This window comes from Bubalus bubalis, chromosome 1 (assembly GCF_019923935.1).
Source record: "Bubalus bubalis isolate 160015118507 breed Murrah chromosome 1, NDDB_SH_1, whole genome shotgun sequence".
NCBI lineage: Eukaryota > Metazoa > Chordata > Mammalia > Artiodactyla > Bovidae > Bubalus > Bubalus bubalis.
The window spans coordinates 45,996,357-46,016,135 of NC_059157.1; the positions used below are offsets into that span (position 1 = coordinate 45,996,357).

General features: G+C 44.4%; 1 protein-coding gene across 2 annotated transcripts in view; it reads right to left on the minus strand.

The window, feature by feature from the left end:
* CLIC6 (chloride intracellular channel 6) overlaps positions 1-19,779 on the minus strand; it is a 55,669-nt gene continuing 35,890 nt past the window's right edge. For both annotated transcript variants that reach the window (XM_006062846.3, XM_025281119.2), the window contains exons 2-6: positions 14,225-14,334; positions 13,207-13,332; positions 12,532-12,638; positions 11,222-11,403; positions 1-383 (exon numbers count right to left, since the gene is read on the minus strand). In XM_006062846.3, the coding sequence (XP_006062908.3) occupies positions 222-383; positions 11,222-11,403; positions 12,532-12,638; positions 13,207-13,332; positions 14,225-14,334 (687 nt within the window). In that variant the 3' untranslated portion in view covers positions 1-221. The remainder of the gene's footprint in view (positions 384-11,221; positions 11,404-12,531; positions 12,639-13,206; positions 13,333-14,224; positions 14,335-19,779) is intronic.

A 19,779-nucleotide genomic window follows, 5' to 3' on the forward strand; every position in this document is an offset into this window, starting at 1 on the left:
TATAACAACAGATACTGGTATTATTCAGATACACAAGTGAGCTGACAAATTACAAGGCTAGGAATCATTTCCTGTTGAGTGGATCATGCTATGGTATCCACATTGCTAAAGTATGGGCATTATTTTGCAAAGAATGGTTACTGGGAGGAAAACACAAAGGAGACACTCTTTTCATAGTCTAGCTCACATAGCTGAGAAATGAGACAGAAAACAGCCCAGGTTCACTTCATTCTTTTGGCAACATCTGAATATGCGTGTTCAATCTCCTGGTCGGCAGGACATGTGTTTGTGAATTCATCCCGAGCATATGCATTGTTCAAGTACCTCCAGATGCCAGTCATTTCAGAAGGAAATTCAAAATCTCTGTATCTCTTGGCCACAATCTGAAAACGAAGAGGAAACAGTCAAGAAGGGAAAACCCACAAACATAGGCAGTTACATCAGACAATCCATTCTTCTGAGGCATGTAATATATTCTTTCTCAAGTTCCCATGTCATTCTACAGCCTTTCAAGCTGCCCAAATTGTGATATGAGTTTGCAGGGGGCACAATGAGTGTGGGACTCAAAACACAGGTGCTACACAACTGTGCCCACCCATTCATCACAGATGGTCCTCGTGACCCGCTGGCATGAATTTGCTCTATTGTCTAGTCACTCAGTCATGTCCAGCTCTTTTGTGACCCCATGGACTGTGGCCCACCAGGCTCCTCTGTCCATGAGATTTCCCTGGCAAGAATACTGGAGTGGGCCACCATTTCCTTCTTCAGGGGATCTTCCTGACCCAGGGATTGAACCCAAATCTCCTGCACTAGCAGGCAGATTCTTTACCATCTGAGCCACCAGGGAAGCCCTGAGCTTGCTCTGTAATCTGGTGGATTTCTCTTTGTGCTTCTAGTAGTTTTCTCTCCCTGGGTTCTGCTGCTGAGTTATTTGGTGCCTAAAGATTCAGATGGCTCAGATGATAAAGAGTCTGCCTGCAATACAGGAGACCCAGGCTCAATCCCTGGGTCAGGAAGATCCCCTGGAGAAGGAAATGGCAACTCATTCCAACTCTAGGATTCTTACCTAGAGAATCCCATAAACAGAGGAGACAACTCATGGAATCGCATAGATTCGGACATGACTAAGCAACTAACAATTTCACTTTCAATGGTTCGGGATGGATTTTCAGTTTAGATTGTGCTAGGATCACACTTTGTAGTGCCCTCTCTTTTTCCAATTTGCTGAGCCTTACCTCCTGAAACCCCAAGCAACCATGTATGTTACACCTGTGGATTTCCATCATTCTGCCCAAGAGTAGCATTTCACTGTGGGTCTACCATGTGCAGAGGGCAGATTCATGAACTGAAAAATCCTTATCCTCAAGGAAACAGTGGATATAAGGATGGGGTAGCTGAGAATGAATATCATGAAAACACAGTGGTGTGAGATGTCTCCTCTGGCTGGAGGGTGTCACTGGGAATTCATCACAAAGGAGAGTGTATCCTCTTTGCAGATGGTATGGGTTCCCTGCGGTTGCCTTAACAAAGCACTACACTCGTGGGTGGCTTAAACAACAGAAATGTCTTCTCCCACAGTCCGGGAGGCCCAGAGTCCAAGATCATGGTGTCAGCAGGGCCAGGTTCCCTCTGAAGCCTCTGGCGAAGGATCCATTCCAGGTCTCTCCCTGTCTCTGGCTCATGGGAGTACAGCTCCAGTCTGCACCTGGCATTTTCCCTGTGTTGGCATCTCTGGATCCAAACTCCCTTTTATAGGAACATCTGTCATGTTGGATTAGGGGCCCACTCTACTGCTCCTAATCAATTAACATGACCTCATCTGAACTAATTACATCTGCAAAAACTCTATTTCTAAATAAGGTCAGTTTTGAGATATCGGGAGTTAGGAGTTGGGTCTAACTTAGATACAAATTTGGGGGGACAAATATTTGGAAAACTATGACAAACCTAGACAGTTTACTAAAAACCAGAGACATCCCTTTGCCAACAAATGTGCATATAGTCAAAGCTGTGGTTTTTCCAGTGGTCATGTATGGATGTGAGAGTTGGACCATAAAGAAGGCTGAGCACCAAAGAATTGATGCTTTTGAACTATGGTGCTGGAGAAGACTCTTGAGAGTCCCTTGGACTGCAAGATCAAACCAGTCAATCCTAAAGGAAATGAACCCCGAATATTCATTAGGAGAACTGATACTAAAGTTCCAATACTTTGACCACGTGATGCAAAGAGCCGACTCAATGGAAAAGACCCTGATCCTGGGAAAGATTGAAGGAAGGAGGAAAAGGGGACGACAGAGGATGAGATGGTTGGATGGCATCACCGACTCAATGGACGTAAGTTTGAGCAAGCTCTGGGAGTTGGTGCTGGACAGGGAAGCTTGGCATTCTGTAGTCCATGGGGTCCCAAAGAGTCAGACACTACTGAGCAACTGAACAACAGTACTCGGAAGGACTAATATTTCCCATTGTATTGCCTCCTGGGATGTTTGGATGACATGAGCATGGAATTTGTCACCAGTTAGAAGATCTTAATGACTTATTTCTCAGATTTTGGAAGCTGCGAGCTAATGATGCAGCAAGACAGGACCACATAACTTTCCAAAGAACCTCCTAAATTAATGTCTTTTTCTTGAATTCAATCTTACTAGATGCATTGGAGAAGGAAATGGCAACCCACTCCAGTGTTCTTGCCTGGAGAATCCCAGGGACAAGGGAGCCTGGTGGGCTGCTGTCTATGGGGTCGCACAGAGTCGGACACTACTGAAGCGACTTAGCAGCAGCAGCAGCAGAGATTAATGTCAAGACTCCTGCTTTTCTTTTATTTGCATTTGCCTTCTTTTGCTTCACCCAAACATTCTGGGTAAATTTATTACATATGTGCCTCTCATAAATGTAAACTTGTTTTATATCCTATCTTACTAATGTTATACTTTGTTTTCCAACTTCCTGTAAATATTTTTGCATTTGTGTACGTGTGCATTTCCCTCTCTGGTGGTTTGGAAGGTTTATGGTCTGTTTTAACTCTTCCAGTGGTGATGGTTGTTTAGTTGCTAAGTCATGTCTGACTCTGTGGCTGCATGGACTATAACCTGCCAGGCTCCTCTGTTCATGGGATTTCCTAGGCAAGAATACTAGAGTGGGTCTGGTGGTTTCCTATATAACCTAAAAAAATAGGAATTCTTTATTGCTTGACTATCAACTATTCTTTGACTGATCTCTACTTACTCCTGACAATAAGCAAGGAAATTAGTATACTTACATTTCTTTTCATTTCTGATCTATTATACTCCTTCCAATGGTGTGAAAATAGAAGTTTACTATATTTGATTCAGTCCTGTATCTGTAATTCCCACTGCTCTTGAGTTTTAGTTCTGGTTTCAGATCTAAAGAGGTTCTATGTCTATCACTAATCCTTTTATACCACACACCTTCTCTGTTCCTGGATTCTTATTTTATTATCCTTTTTTATTATGTCATCATATAGAAATTTTATTTTTACAAAATGGCTCAGGGATGCTTATTCCATCAAGACCAGAAGTCTAGGTGAAAGCAACAATTTACTTGGATATAAAATTCTTACATCACACATCCTTTCCTTTAATCCTTTAACTATTGGCTGTGCTGGGTCTTCGCTGCGGCACGCATTTTCTCTAGTTGTGGTGCATGGGCTTAGTTGCCCCAAAGCATATGGGCTCTTAGTTCCCTGACCAGGCATAGAACCTGCATCCCCTGCACTGGAAGGCAGATTCTTAACCACTAGGCCACCAGGGAAGTCCCCAATCCCTTAACTATTAAACCACTGTTTTCTGGCTTTTAATGTGATCCTAGAATCCCATGGAGAAGGGAATGGCAACCCACTCCAGTATTCTTTTCCTTTTTTAATTAATTTATTTTTTTAATCAAATGATAATTGCTTACAGAATTTTGTTGTTTTCTGTCAAACCTCAACATGAATCAGCCATCAGTTCAGTTCAGTCGCTCAGTCCTGTCCGACTCTTTGCAACCCCATGAACCGCAGCACACCAGGCCTCCCTGTTCATCACCAACTCCTGGAGTTTACCCAAACTCATGTCCATTGAGTCAGTGATGCCATCTAAGCATCGCATCCTCTGTTGTCCCTTCTCCTCCTGCCTTCAATCTTTCCCAACATCAGGGTCTTCTCAAATGAGTCAGCTCTTTGCATCAGGTGGCCAAAATATTGGAGTTTCAGCTTCAATATCAGTCCTTCCAATGAACACTCAGGACTGATCTCCTTTAGGATGGACTGGTTGGATCTCCTTGCAGTCCAAGGGACTCTCAAGAGTCTTCTCCAACACCACAGTTCAAAAGCATCAATTCTTCTGAGCTCAGCTTTCTTTATAGTCCAACTCTCACATCCATAAATGACCACCGAGAAAACCATAACCTTTACTAGATGGACCTTTGTTGACAAAGTAATGTCTCTGCTTTTTAATATGCTGTCTAGGTTGGTCATAACTTTGCTTACAAGGAGTAAGCATCTAAATTTATTGCCATAGGTATGCATATATCCCCTCCCTTTTGAACCTCCCTCCCATCTCCTGCCCCATCCCACTCCTCTAGGTTGATACAGAGCCCCTGTTTGAGTTTTCTGAGACATACAGCAAATTCCCATTCGCTATCTATTTTACATAGGGTAATATAAGTTTCCACGTTACCCTTTCCATACATCTCACCTTCTCCTCCCCTCTCCCATGTCCTTAAGTCTATTCTCTATGTCTGTTTCTCCATTGCTGCCCTGTAAATAAATTCTTCAGTACCAGCATTCCATATATATGCATTAGAATACAATATTTGTCTTTCTCTTTCTGACTTACTTCACTCTGTAAAATAGGTTCTAGGTTCATCCACCTCATGAGAACTGACTCAAATGCATTCATTTCTGGCTGAGTAATATTCCATTGTGTATATGTACCACAACTTCTTTATCCATTCATCTGTCGATGGACATCTAGGTTGTTTTCATGCTCTAGGTATTATAAATAGTGCTGCATTGAACAATGGGATACATGTGTCTTTTTTGATTTTGGTTTCCTGAGGGTATATGTATAGGAGTGGGATTGGAAGAAGCACAAGCTGGAATCAAGATTCCCAGGAGAAATATCAATAACCTCAGATATGCAGATGACACCACCCTTATGGCAGAAAGTGAAGAGGAACTAAAAAGCCTCTTGATGAAGGTGAAAGTGGCGAGTGAAAAAGTTGGCTTAAAGCTCAACATTCAGAAAACAAAGATCATGGCATCTGGTCCCATCACTTCATGGGAAGTAGATGGGGAAACAGTGTCAGACTTTATTTTGGGGCTCCAAAATCACTGCAGATGGTGACTGCAGCCATGAAATTAAAAGATGCTTACTCCTTGGAAGGAAAGTTATGACCAACCTAGATAGCATATTCAAAAGCAGAGACATTACTTTGCCAACAAAGTTTCGTCTAGTCAAGGCTATGGTTTTTCCTGTGGTCATGTACGGATGTGAGAGTTCGACTGTGAAGAAGGCTGAGCGCCAAAGAATTGATGCTTTTGAACTGTGGTGTTGGGGAAGACTCTTGAGAGTCCCTTGGACTGCAAGGAGATCCAACCAGTCCATTCAAAAGGAGATCAGCCCTGGGTGTTCTTTGGAAGGAATGATGCTAAAGCTGAAACTCCAGTACTTTGGCCACCTCATGTGAAGAGCTGACTCATTAGAAAAGACTCTGATGCTGGGAGGGATTGGGGGCAGGGGGATAAGGGGATGACAGAGGATGAGATGGCTGGATGGCATCACTGACTTGATGGACGTTGAGTCTGAGTGAACTCCAGGAGTTGGTAATGGACAGGGAGGCCTGGCGTGCTGCAATTCATGGGGTCGCAAAGAGTCAGACACGACTGAGCGACTGAACTGAAGTGAACTCATGGTGCTTTTATTCCTAGTTTTTTTAAGGAATCTCCATACCATCTTCCATAGTGGCTATACCAGTTCATATTCCCACCAACAGTACAAGAGTGTTCCCTTTTCTCCACACCCTCTCCAGCATTTATTGTTTGTAGACTTTTTGATGATGGCCATTCTGACCTGTGTGGTGTGATTGTTCATTGTAGTTTTGATTTGCATTTCTCTGATAATGAGCAATATTGAGCATCTTTTCATGTGTTTGTTAGCCTTCTGTATGTCTTCTTTGGAGAAATGTCAGTTTAGGTCTTTTTCCCACTTTTTGACTGGCTTGTTTGTTTCTCTGGTATTGAGTTGTATGAGCTGCTTATATATTTTGGAAATTAATCCTTTGTCAATTGTTTCATTTGCTATTAGTTTCTCCCATCCTGAGGGTTGTCTTTTCACCTTGCTTTTAGCTTTCTTTGCTGTGCAAAAGCTTTTAAGTTTAATAAGATCTCACTTGTTTACTTTTGTTTTTATTTCTATTACTCTAGGAGGTGGGTCATAGAGGATCTTGCTCTGATTTATGTCAGTGCCACTCCAGTATTCTTGCCTGGAGAATTCCAGAGGGGCCTGACAGGGGGTTGCACAGAGTCAAGCACGACTGAGCTGCTAACACTGTCACCTCACTTTAGAGACGTATGAGGCTAGTCTGAATTTCTTTGTTGTGTAGCTGCACTTCCCTTTTATTATTATTACTATTATCATTATCATCTGGGCACGCAAAGGGGTGTTTTTTTTATCATCAAAGTTCAAATGTAATTTACCAGCTATATCACAGTGTGTTGACTGTTCAGGACAGTTATTTTTCTAATCATGGATGGCTATTTAAAGTCAATGTTCAGGTCATCCTTTAATTCAAAACACTTTACCTTTGAGTCTTCTTTTGCCTCTTTTTTTCTTTCCTGTTCTTTTTCCTGATTAGGTTCACCTTTACCTCTTGCTTCTTCTCCATTCAATTTGAGATCATTTCCTCAGGCTGTCTTCCAAATCCTTGATGGATTTCTGCAATGTCATTTTCCACCTCTTGCTACTCCTAATACAACTTCTAAACAATTTCTGACATTGTTTTGTCTTTAAGGTTTTTTTCAGTTCCACCAGTTTCATTCTCATCCTCTTTGTGAGATTATATTTTTTGACACTTTGTTACTTGTCTTCGAGCGCTTTCTCCAAAGGTTCATGTGCTATGCTGAGTAGCTCAGTCATGTCCAACTCTTTTGAGACCCCATGGACTGTAGCCCGCCAGGCTTCTCTGTCTATGGGATTTTTCACCTAAGAATACTGGAACGAGTTGTTATTTCCTACTCCAGGGCATCTTCCCAACTCAGGGATCAAACCCACATCTTCTGTGTCTTCTGCATTGCACTTGGGTTTTTTACCCACTAAGCCATCAGGGAAGGGTTCATGTTCTCTTTCATTTCTTTGAGGCTGTAGAGAAGTATCTGTCTGAAAAGTTCAGATACTTTTCAGTTACTGAAACCAATCTTAACCAGAGAGGTGTTTCTCATCTGCCCTTTTCTCTTTTGTTCTATTTAACCCTTCTCCCTCTTCTTTGTGATCATCTCTATCCACATAGAGGTCCCACTTAGATTCCTTTTGGTTACTAACCATCCTTTAACAGGCAGACCCGTTGGACCTACTATTTGCTTAAAAACAAGGTGGAGAGCAATGGGAGGAAGGCCAGGCAACAGGCAGACCAATTTGGATATTTATCCTCAAACACTTGCTCATCAAGGGGCTTCCCTGGTGGCTCAAATGGTAAAGAAACTGCCTGCATTGCAGAAGACCCAGGTTCAACTCCTGGTCAGGAAGATCTCCTGGAGAAGGAAATGACAGCCCACTCCAATAGTCTTGCCTGGAGAATTCCGTGGATGGAGGAGCCTAGCGGGCTAGATTCCAGGGTGGCAGAATCAGACACAACTGAGCAACTAACACTCTAACTGTTTTCACCTGTTCTTCAAACACTGCTCTATACTCTGCCCCAGGGACACATGAGGGTCTAGTGCCTCCTCCACTCTGAAGCTCATGGATTAGGAGGAGGTCGCCCTGGCTAAAAGTGATGCTGAGGTCATCTACAGTCTCTCTTCTGAGTGATTCCAAGCTTATTTCTTTTCTCCGCTCAGCAGTCACAAAGCAGAATGCCTCTTTCCTTCTCTCCTCCCCTCCATCTCCCCTCCCTGTTCCTTTGGGTCAGGGGACAGTGGCAGAACACACAGATGACACCTCTGAACAGTTTCACCTTCAGCTCTGCCTCCACAGAGATCTCATCTCCGTAGGGCTGGTCCCTGCCTCTCTTGGCCCACTTGGTGCTCTGTCCTCAAACAAAGAAGCTTAGGTTGGGCACTTCAAGGCTGTATTATTTACTTTTACAGACATCCGAACCTTTTACAGACTTTTACAGACATCCGAAGATCTAGAGAAGCTAGTGTCTAAGTCTTTGAGTTGGTGGTCCATCCTTTCTAATTTTACAAAAGGTGGAGGGGGACTTCCCTGGTGGTCCAGTGGCTAAGACTCTGAGCTTCCAATGCGGAGGTGCATATTCAATCCTTGGATGGGGAACCAAGGTCCCAGGTGCTACCCAATGCAGCCAAAAAGAAATTAAAGGTAGAGATAATGCTTTAGATTTTCAGAATGTTTTTGCTGGTTTCAGGATAGGAATAGATTATAAAGTCCTCTATTTTCTCATTGTCTTACCATAAATTCCTGTAGATTGATTCTCATTGCCTTTCAGAAGTGCTCCATCCTGGAAGATTATTAAGCTGCTGGGTATTTTGAGTGCTAAGTGGCTTTGAAGATTTTGCAGTTAGGTCTTCCATTGGAGCTGTGGACTGCTTTATTTTACTCTGAAGTTTATACCCTCTACTGACATTTTAAACAGTCTTTTTTTAATAGGAGCTAAACAAGTGGCAACTGATCTGTGTATGTATGCATGTGTGTACATATGTGTGTCTTTTTCTTGCCTTCCCTAAACTCCATGTGCTTCTGTGATGTTACATTAGTCAGAGCAATGATGAGAATATGTTTAATAAAGGGACTAAACCAGACACAATGACATAAATAATCTGTTGGAAAATGGCTCCCAAATGTCTGGTTTGGATAATTACCAATGTGGCAGGTTTGAAGGACTGATTTGCCATCATGAAATTTTACGTCAGAACACTGGCAGTTATTAAAAAGAAAATTCACTTGGAGGATCAGCAGCATCCTCAAGGCTTAGCTTTCAGGTTGGTGCCCCTTGAACACATCAGGAAAGAGAGAAGAAAGAAGATGAATGGGGCAAGGCTGGGAATGGAGTAGGGAAGGAAAAGGAAGGCAAAGAATGACTGGAGTAACGGGGTGGCCAGTCGCCCACAGGACAGCCATGCCACAGACTGTGGGAACCTAATTTGTAAATTTCTAAATGCCAAATTAGTCATGTATGGATGTGAGAGTTGGACTATAAAGCTGAGCACTGAAGAACTGATGCTTTTGAACTGTGGTGTTGAAGAAAACTCTTGAGAGTCCCATGGACTGCAAGGAGATCCAACCAGTCCATCCTAAAGGAAATCAGTCCTGAATATTCATTGAAAGGACTGATGTTGAAGCTGAAACTCCAATACTTTGGCTACCTGATTCGAAGAGCCAATTCCTTGGAAAAGACCCTGAAGCTGGGAAAGATTGAAGGTGGGAGAAGGGGACAACAGAGGATGAGATGGTTGGATGACATCACTGATTTGATAAACATGAGTTTGAGTAAGCTCTGGGAGTTGGTGATGGACAGGGAAGCCTAGCGTCATGCAGTCCAGTTCAGTTCAGTTCAGTCACTCAGTCATGTCCAACTCTTTGCAACCCCATGAACCTGCAGTCCATGGGGTCGCAGAGTCGGACACCACTGAGCGACTAAACTGAACTAAAATGTCAAATAAACACATTATTAGAACACAAAGTCATTGACTTGTATTTCCCTATGTCTTCTCTCCAATCTCCCTATCCTTATACCAAGGACCTAGTTCTGCACCTGGTATGATCTAAATAATAAGGATGCCCCAGAACAAGGGTTGGGCTTCTTCCTGGGGCATCTAGGGCTACTAAGGACCAAGGGCATAGCAACAGTGATAATGATACAACAACTAATAGCTGTGAGTAACAGCCAGACTGGGGCACTTTGGAGAGCAGCCATAAATACGGAGACCAAGGGTGGGGTCGTCTGCTTCTGAATTTCAGAGTCACCCCCAGAAGTTCTGCTTTTAGTAAGTCAGGGGCTGAACTGATGGGTTTACATTTCTAAAAGGGCTTCCCTGGTGCCTCAGTGGTAAAGAATCTGCCTGCATTGCAGGAGATGTGGGTTCAATCCCCGGGTCAGAAAGATTCCCTGGAGGAGGGCATGGTAACCCACTCCAGTAAACTTGCTGGGAAAATCCCATGGACAGAGGAGTCTGGTGGGCTGCAGTCCACGGGGTCAGAAAGAGTCGGACACAACTGGAGCCCCTGAGCAGGCACATTTCTAAATTAGAAGGCATAATTCTTATGCCAACAAATGTTGGAGAACCACTGGTCTAGGGAATCTTTAAACCCTAATTATACATGACCAGCGACCCTTATTTCATGTTCGATCACCTGGGAAAACAGGCTGCATGTGGTCCAGCCGAGGAGCTGTCAGCTGCTCACCAGCTGTTAAGGCGTCTGTGTTAAGAGCCAACCTCCTCCTTTATCCCAGGGTTAGGCTTACTCTTCCCATCACCAACAATTGACTGAGTTCACATTTTTTTTTCAAGGTTGGCTCAGTTTTTTGGTTGCTGTTTTTGCTTTTGGACTGCACTGCTCAGCTTGCAGGATCTTAGTTCCCCACCCAAGGATTGAACCCAGGCCACCCCGGTGAAAGCGCTGAGTCCCAACCACTGGACCACCACCAGGGAATTTCCAGAGTTCACATTTTAATCCTTGTAGATTCCACACACCATCTCCAAGACTGGAGTATGAAATACCAGCTATAATCAATGTATTCCCTCAAATTGCTTTCACAGAGCTTGTCTTTAGGCTGTGGGGGTTAAGACTGGAAAAAAGAAGCTGTGAGGATGGAGGGATGAGAGCCAAGCTCTCAGATGCTTCATGAGAGCCGCCAAGGAACACCTGATAATAGCATCCACAGATCTCAGACTTGGGGCTTGGCTGCCGCAAACAGAAACGAGCTAGGCTTTTAAATTCAAGAGCCCGTGTTTTAGATTGTCTTGGGAAAAAACCCACAAGTCAAAACAAAATGGAACAAAGCCCCATTCATGTATTCAGCACCCAACATAGGAGGAAGGACAAACCTTAATAATGTGGAGCTTGGGTAAGAGGTTGCAGTCAGCCAGCGTGAGCTCATTGCCATCCAGGAACTTCCGTCCAGAAATAGCAGCTTCCTCGGTGCTGTAGGCATCTATCTCATCAGGCAGGGGACTGTTCAGATAACTATCTAGCTTCTTCAGGGCCTTTAACAGGTTCCTTTCATAAACTGAAATAGGAAGGCAGAAAACAACTAAGATGAGCCATGGAAATCCATGTCTCCTCTGTCTTTGTCATTGTTCAGCTGCTCAGTCATGTCCAGCTCTTTGCAACCCCATGGACTGCAGCACGCCAGGCTTCCCTGTCCTTCGCCAACTCCCAGAGCTTGCTCAAACTCATGTCCATTGGGTTGATGATGCCATCCAATCTTCTCATCTTGTTATCCCCTTCTCCTCCTGCCCTCCTCTCTCCAGATATCAAAAAAAAAAGGAGTCTGTCCCTTCCCTCCTGAGACACAGCCAGTGAGTGTTAGAGACTCAGGAAGGAGACAGGTGGGTTTATGAGATCTAAATAAAAGACTCACTTCTCCTTGGAAAATAATTCTGCTCTTTACACAACACTGCTGCTTCTAGAACTCATTCATTTATTCAAAAATCTATATGGAAAAACTTTCATGGTGGGCATCACCGACTCAATGTACATAAGTTTGGGTAAACTCCGGGAGTTGGTGATGGACAGGGAGGCCTGGCATACTGCAGTCCATGGGATTGCAAAGAGTCAGACGTGACTGAGCGACTGAACTGAACTGAATGGTTAAGACTCTGCTTTCCAGGTGGGATGGGAGGTGGGAGGGAGGCTCAAGAGGGAGGAGACGGGTGTATACCCATGGCTGATTCATGTTGATGTATGGCAAAAACCAACATAATATGCTAAAGGAATTGTATTCCAACTAAAAATAAATAAACTAAAAAAGACTCTGCATTTCCAATGCAGGGACAAGGAACTAAGATCCCACACACCACACCATGTGACCAAAACATTTTTTTAAAAATTAAAAAAAAAAATCTTTATGGAAATCATATAATGAAGGAAGCATCAATAGAAGGTTCATTCACCCTGAATTCCATGGGAGAGCAAGGAATCACTGGTGGTGATGATCTTCTCCTAAAAATGTCCTTTTCTGGATAATCTCTAGAAAAGCACTCAGTCCCTGAAACCCATGTGCAGGCTCAGAGTAGGAGGTACTTTTCCCTTATTTCTATACACAGGTCCCTCCCTGATCTTAAAAGAAACCACACCAGAGGCGGAATAGAGGTCCATGCAGAAAACAGAAAACAGGAAGATGGGAGGGACTCACTCTCATTTGCATCCTTCTTGGTGTTTTTTATAAATGCTGAGAACTTGGCAAACACGTCATTTCCAGCAGAGTTAGATTCAGGGTGTTGGGTCCCCAGCTTAGGGTACCTTAAAAGTTCAAAGTAAGAGTATCACAGATTAGCAATGTTTGAGTTAGGAGAAAACAAAGCAGGAGGAGAAGAAATGCCTTTCTTTGAGCAGATATAAAAATGAAAACTGCTCCTTAAGTGTTTTCCTAATCTATCCATCTTCAAAGTTGGGAGCAACACCAGCCAGGAGTAAAGCACTGGATGGACTGTTCTCATCCTGGGATGGAGGGCCCCCTGTCCTTGCTGGTCTCAGTTCTCTCCCTCCTAAAATAAAGATGATGAACTAGAAGGCTCCCTTGCAGGCCCAGCCTGCTGCGATGTTGCATGTAACACACATTCCCAACGGGCCATCAAAACGGGCCACCCACGTGACATCAGCCCACTTCCTGCCATCAAACCCTAATTGCCAAATGGCAGAGTAGAGAATTCCCAGCCACCTAGACTCAGGGCTTCTAATCTCGCTGTGTTTCCTGTGGCACACCACAGGTACAGCTCAGGAGGTAAGAGCCATGGCCACAGAAAACCAACACACAGCACCAAGAGCTTTAGAAGTGTCTGTGAACAGGGAAGGTTTTGATGAGGCCCACCTTGGGGGAGCCAATTTCTCCTCTAAGAACTCCTCGATCTTATTCACATCTGTCTTGACTTCACCATCAAAAGTCATGAAAGGTGGGTTGGTGCCGGGAGCCAAGTTCTGCAGGTCCGCGGGTTTCCTGGGCAGGGGGGAAGGGCAGTGCCAGGGTTGGGATCATTGCCAAGGCTTAACCAAGCCCCACACACACACACACACATACACACATCAGTGGAAGAGAAACCACCCTTGAGAATTTCAAAGGCAACTGGGAGTTTACAAACTGTCCTACTGGCAAGGAAAGTGTGGCCCTTTATCTGGAGATGAGGCTGAAAAGTTAACCCTCCCCAGTTGTTATCAGCCAGGAGTGGGGCTCAGGCAGCCTCCAGAGAGAGTCACAGCTGACCAGTCATGGGGTGAGCAGGCTCCTCCCGGTTCCCCTTCTCCTACTCCTTCCAGGTTACATCTGACCCCATCCTGTAATGACTCTGTGGCCCACGTACTCCCGCTCCAATCCAGGGTCCTGACCCAGGGTGGATATGCCCAGGACAGGGGCCATGGGTCCTAGGAATGTGTATGCATGTACCCATGTGTTTCTGTCCCTGTGTGTGTGTGTGTGTCTGCACCTGTATCTGTATGTCTCCATCTGTGCAGGTGCACCTGTGTGTCTGTGTGTCTGTCTCTGTGTGTGTATGTGTGTCTGTGTGTTGTGTCTGTGTATGTGCCTATGTCTGTATGTCTTTGTGTCTCCATCTGTGAGTGTGTGTGCACGCCTGTGTGTATGTGTTTCTGTGTGCCTCTGTGCGTGTCTGTCTTTGTCTCAGTGTTTGTATGTGTGTGTCTGTGTGTTTGTGTCTGTATTTGGGTCTGTGCATGCGCCTGTGTCTGTATGTCTGTGTGTATGCGTGTCTCCATCTCTGCGTGTGTGCCTGTGCCTGTCTGTCTGTATGTGTCTGCCTGGGTGTCTCTCTGTGTGCCTGTGTGTATACGGAATTGGGGATAGTTATTTCAATACTGCAGAAACCTGGTCTTACCTTTTCAAGTCCACTGTTGTCACATTAAATATAACGCCCTTTAGCCAGAGAATCATAAAGAGACGCTGAGAAAATGGGCAATTTCCAATACTCTCACCATCACAGCCAGCCTGCAAATGCAAGAGGAGATCTTCATCAGAACTAGTCTCACAATTACAAGTGCCAGACTCCACTCTGCACGCACACAAAATCATGGTGAATGTTTGTTAACAGTGATGATACTGTAAGTAGCCTTCTGAGGTCCCTTCCCCCAGCCTACAAGTGGGAGGTGTGGGCAGGGAGGACACACACACTCGCTGAGCCTTCTGCCTTCCTTCCATCTCCTCACCACTTACTTCCTGCCATTCAGGGCCTCTGAATAGCGGTTCTCAGAGGGAAAAGAGCAGCCAGAGGGAACCCCCTTTATTATTAAAGGCAAAAAAAGAAAGACATATTCTTCCCCTCCCTCCATCTCTTGATCCTCTTTAGAGACACACCTCTCTTGCCAGGATGATCATTTGTGAAAAAGACCAGCAGGCTCTCCCACCAGGACACGATGCCCAGCATTCTCTACTGTTTCCATCTCTGGAATGAGGGCTAGTTCCTATGAGTTCTACGACCCCGGGACACTAAAATGTTTAGGTCCCCTCCTCCATTGGGGAGCATTTGTACTTAGACGGCAGACTGTTCACAGTTGATATAGAGGGTAGGAAAGCAGGTAGAAACAATGTCTCCCTGATAACCTGAGCGGGTCACATCCACACACAGGTACCCGGGCGCAGGCACAGAACACTGAGCAGACATCCTCCCTTCTGGGGCTTGCGGGAGAAAAGAAAGGCAGATGTTAGAGAAGAGAGGGGAGCCATAGACTTCATCCTCCTGGGGCAGTTCCCAATCTCTTCTTTCTCTTCCCAACAAAGTTATAGCACTAACAAAATGCTGCCGGAAAGACCAGAAGACTCAGCCAGGCTCTGATGACAGAAACGGCCATATTTAGGCCAGGAAGTCCATTTATTCCACCTGCAGTCCAAACGGAATTGATAGGAAAGCACTGAATCTATAACCTGAATAACAGAAAGGGAGAAAGTCAACTGCTGGTTTGAGAATTGAAGAAAGGAAAAAAGATGCTTCAAGAAAATCGGGCATCTTAAGAAATTCTTCAGAGGTGGTTCTCTGGCATGAAGTTCTTAAGTCACCTGGAGAGGCTGTTCATAACAAGCTGTTCCTACAAATGAAGAGTTGATAAGAGACCCCAAACTCAGTTTTAAAAAACACTCGATCCGCCTCTTCACAAAGACAAAGCCCAGATGGCCAACAAGCACGTGATAAGGTTCTTAACATCATTAGCTAACAGGGCAATGCAAGTTATAACCGTAAATAGATTCGAAGACACACCTACCAGAATGGCTAAAATGAAAAGCTCAAACAATATGAAGTGTGGACAGGAATGTAGAGCAGTGGACTCTCCATCCACTATTGGTGAGAGTGCAAATTGGTGCAACCACTCTGGAAAACTGGTGATTATTTACCCAAAATAAACATGCATTTATGCTATGACATAGCAATTACACTCCCAACAGAAATGAGTGTTAGGGGCACAAAAAGCACTTAAATGAATATTCCTAGCAGCTTTAGTGTGATAGCCAAAACCTGGAAACAACTGAGACACCACCAAGAGTAGAATGAATAAATAAATGGTAGTGAGAGAGTCATTTCCTAGGCAGGTTGATAAGAAGTCTAGGGGTCCCCAAGGAGAGAGGGGTCTGGAATTCTCAAGGAGGAAGAAAGGACAAATTTTCTTTTTTCCTCCACATTCCTTACGATTATGTATCCTGCCTGAGGACAGTCTCTGGATTAAACCTTCTGGCTAATCCCGTTATCTTAAAATGTAAATTACGGGAGTACGTCTGGTCTTTACAAGGATTATATAACAATAATGTATCCTGCCTGAAGGCAGTCACTGGATTAAACCTTCTGGCTAACTCTGTTATCTTAAAATGTAAATTATGAGAGTAGGTCTGGTGAGATCTTTACAACCTCCAGATATTCTTTGGATTCACTGGAGAGTATACAACTCCATTGCTAACATTAGCAAATGGGTACTCTTTCTACCCTCTTCTGATGTCTATGTCAGAAGGTTTCTCTATCTCCTTTATACTTTAATAAAATTTTATTACACAAAAGGACCCCATACCCGAGGGGCAGCAGCCAAGAGGAGCTACCCCACGTCCGAGGTCAGGGCAGTGGCCAAGAGTGCCAGGCTGCAACGGCACAGGAACAGCCGAGAGGAGCTACCTCACATCTGAGGCCAAGGGGCGGCGGCAGGGAGGAGCTACCCCACGCGAGAGGTCAGGGGCGGCAGCTGAGCGGGGCAACCCCACATCCAAGGAGTGGTGGCTGTGCGGGCGCAGGAGGGCCTAGAGGAGGTACTCCATGTTCAAGGTCAGGTGGGCTGGCGGTGAGGAGATACCCTTCATCCAAGGTAAGGAGCAGCAGCTGCGCTTTGCTGCATCAGCCTTGAAGAGATACCCCACGCCCAAGGTAAGAGAAACCCAAGTAAGACGGTAGGTGTTGCAAGAGGGCATCAGAGGGCAGACACACTGAAACCATACTCACAGAAAACTAGTCAATCTAATTACACTAGGACCACAGCCTTGTCTAATTCAATGAAACTAAGCCATGCCTGTGGGGCCACCCAAGACAGGCGGGTCATGGTGGAGAGATCTGACAGAATGTGGTCCACTGGAGAAGGGAATGGCAAACCACTTCAGTATTCTTGCCTTGAAAATCCCATGAACAGTATGAAAAGGCAAAATGATTGGATACTGAAAGAGGAACTCCCCAGGTCAGTAGGTGCCCAATATGCTACTGGAGATCAGTGGAGAAATAACTCCAGAAAGAATGAAGGGATGGAGCCAAAGCAAAAACAATACCCAGCTGTGGATGTGACTGGTGATAGAAGCAAGGTCCGAGGCTGTAAAGAGCAATATTGCATAGGAACCTGGAATGTTAGGTCTATGAATCAAGGCAAATTGGAATTGGTCAAACAGGAGATGCCAAGAGTGAATGTCAACATTCTAGGAATCAACGAACTAAAATGGACTGGAATGGGTGAATTTAACTCAGATGACCATTATATCTACTACTGCAGGCAGGAATACCTTAGAAGAAATGGAGTAGCCATTATGGTCAACAAAAGAGTCCAAAATGCAGTACTTGGATGCAATCTCAAAAACAAGAGAATGATCTCTGTTCATTTCCAAGGCAAACCATTCAGTATCACAGTAATCCAAGTCTATGCCCCAACAACTAATGCTGAAGAAGCTGAAGTTGAACGGTTCTATGAAGACCTACAAGACCTTATAGAACTAACACCCAAAAAAGATGTCCTTTTCATTATAGGGGACTGGAATGCAAAAGTAGGAAGTCAAGAAACACCTGGAGTAACAGGCAAATTTGGCCTTGGAATATGGAATGAAGCAGGGCAAAGGCTAATAGAGTTTTGCCAAGAGAATGCACTGGTCATAGCAAACACCCTCTTCCAACAACACAAGAGAAGACTCTACACATGGACATCACCAGATGGTCAACACGGAAATCAGACTGATTATATTCTTTGCAGCCAAAGATGGAGAAGCTCTATACAGTCAGCAAAAACAAGACCGGAAGCTAACTGTGGCTCAGATCATGAACTCCTTATTGCCAAATTCAGACTGAAATTAAAGAAAGTAGGGAAAAACACTAGACCATTCAGGTATGACCTAAATCAAATCCCCTATGATTATTCAGTGGAAGTGAGAAATAGATTTAAGGGACTAGATCTGATTGATAGAGTGCCTGATGAACTATGGACGGAGGTTCATGACATTGTACAGGAGACAGGGATCAAGACCATCCCCATGGAAAAGAAATGCAAAAAAGCAAAATGGCTGTCTGGGGAGGCCTTACAAATAGCTGTGAAAAGAAGAGAAGCGAAAAGCAAAGGAGAAAAGCAAAGATACAAGCATTTGAATGCAGAGTTCCAAAGAATACCAAGAAGAGATAAGAAAGCCTTCCTCAGCGATCAATGCAAAGGAATAGAGGAAAACAACAAAATGGCAAAGACTAGAGATCTCTTCAAGAAAATTAGAGATACCAAGGGATGGGCTCGATAAAGGACAGAAATGGTAAGGACCTAACAGAAGGAGAAGATATTTAGAAGAGGTGGCAAGAATACACAGAAGAACTGTACAAAAAAGATCTTCATGACCCAGGTAATCACGATGGTGTGATCACTGACCTAGAGCCAGACATCCTGGAATGTGAAGTCAAGTGGGCCTTTGAAAGCATCACTACGAACAAAGCTAGTGGATGTGATGGAATTCCAGTTGAGCTCTTTCAAATCCTGAAAGATGATGATGTGAAAGCGCTGCACTCAATATGCCAGCAAATTTGGAAAACTCAGCAGTGGCCACAGGACTGGAAAAGGTCAGTTTTCATTCCAATCCCAAAGAAAGGCAATGCCAAAGAATGCTCAAACTACCGCACAATTGCACTCATCTCACACGCTAGTAAAGTAATGCTCAGGATTCTCCGAGCCAGGCTTCAGCAATACGTGAACCGTGAACTTCCTGATGTTCAAGCTGGTTTTAGAAAAGGCAGAGGAACCAGAGATCAAGTTGCCAACATCCGCTGGATTATCGAGAAAGCAAGAAAGTGCAAGAAAAACATCTATTTCTGCTTATTGACTATGCCAAAGCCTTTGACTGTGTGCTGTCGCTTCAGTCGTGTCTGACTCTGTGTGACCTCATAGATGGCAGCCCACCAGGCTCCCCCGTCCCTGGGATTCTCCAGGCAAGAACACTGGAGTGGGTTTCCATTTCCTTCTCCAGTTTTTTTCATCCATATGGTCATCCATACATGACGACTGGTTTTGCCAGTGGTCATGTATGGATGTACTGACTGTGTGGATCACAATAAACTGTGGAAAATTCTGAAAGAGATGGGAATACCAGACCACCTGACCTGCCTCTTGAGAAACCTATATGCAGGTCAGGAAGCAACAGTTAGAACTGGACATGGAACAACAGACTGGTTCCAAATAGGAAAAGGAGGACGTCAAGGCTGTATATTGCCACCCTGTTTGTTTAACTTATATGCAGAGTACATCATGAGAAACGCTGGGCTGGAAGAAGCACAGGCTAGAATCAAGATTGCCGGGAGAAATAGCAATAACCTCAGATATGCAGATGACACCACCCTTATGGCAGAAAGTGAAGAGGAACTAAAAAGCCTCTTGATGAAAGTGAAAGTGGAGAGTGAAAAAGTTGGCTTAAAGCTCAACATTCAGAAAACGAAGATCATGGCATCTGGTCCCATCACTTCGTGGGAAATAGATGGGGAAAAAGTGGAAACAGTGTCAGGCTTTTTTGGGGGGGCTCCAAAATCACTGCAGATGGTGACTGCAGCCATGAAATTAAAAGACTCTTACTCCTTGGAAGAAAAGTTATGACCAACCTAGACAGCATATTGAAAAGCAGAGACATTACTTTGCCAACAAAGATCCGTCTTAGTCAAGGCTATGGTTTTTCCAGTGG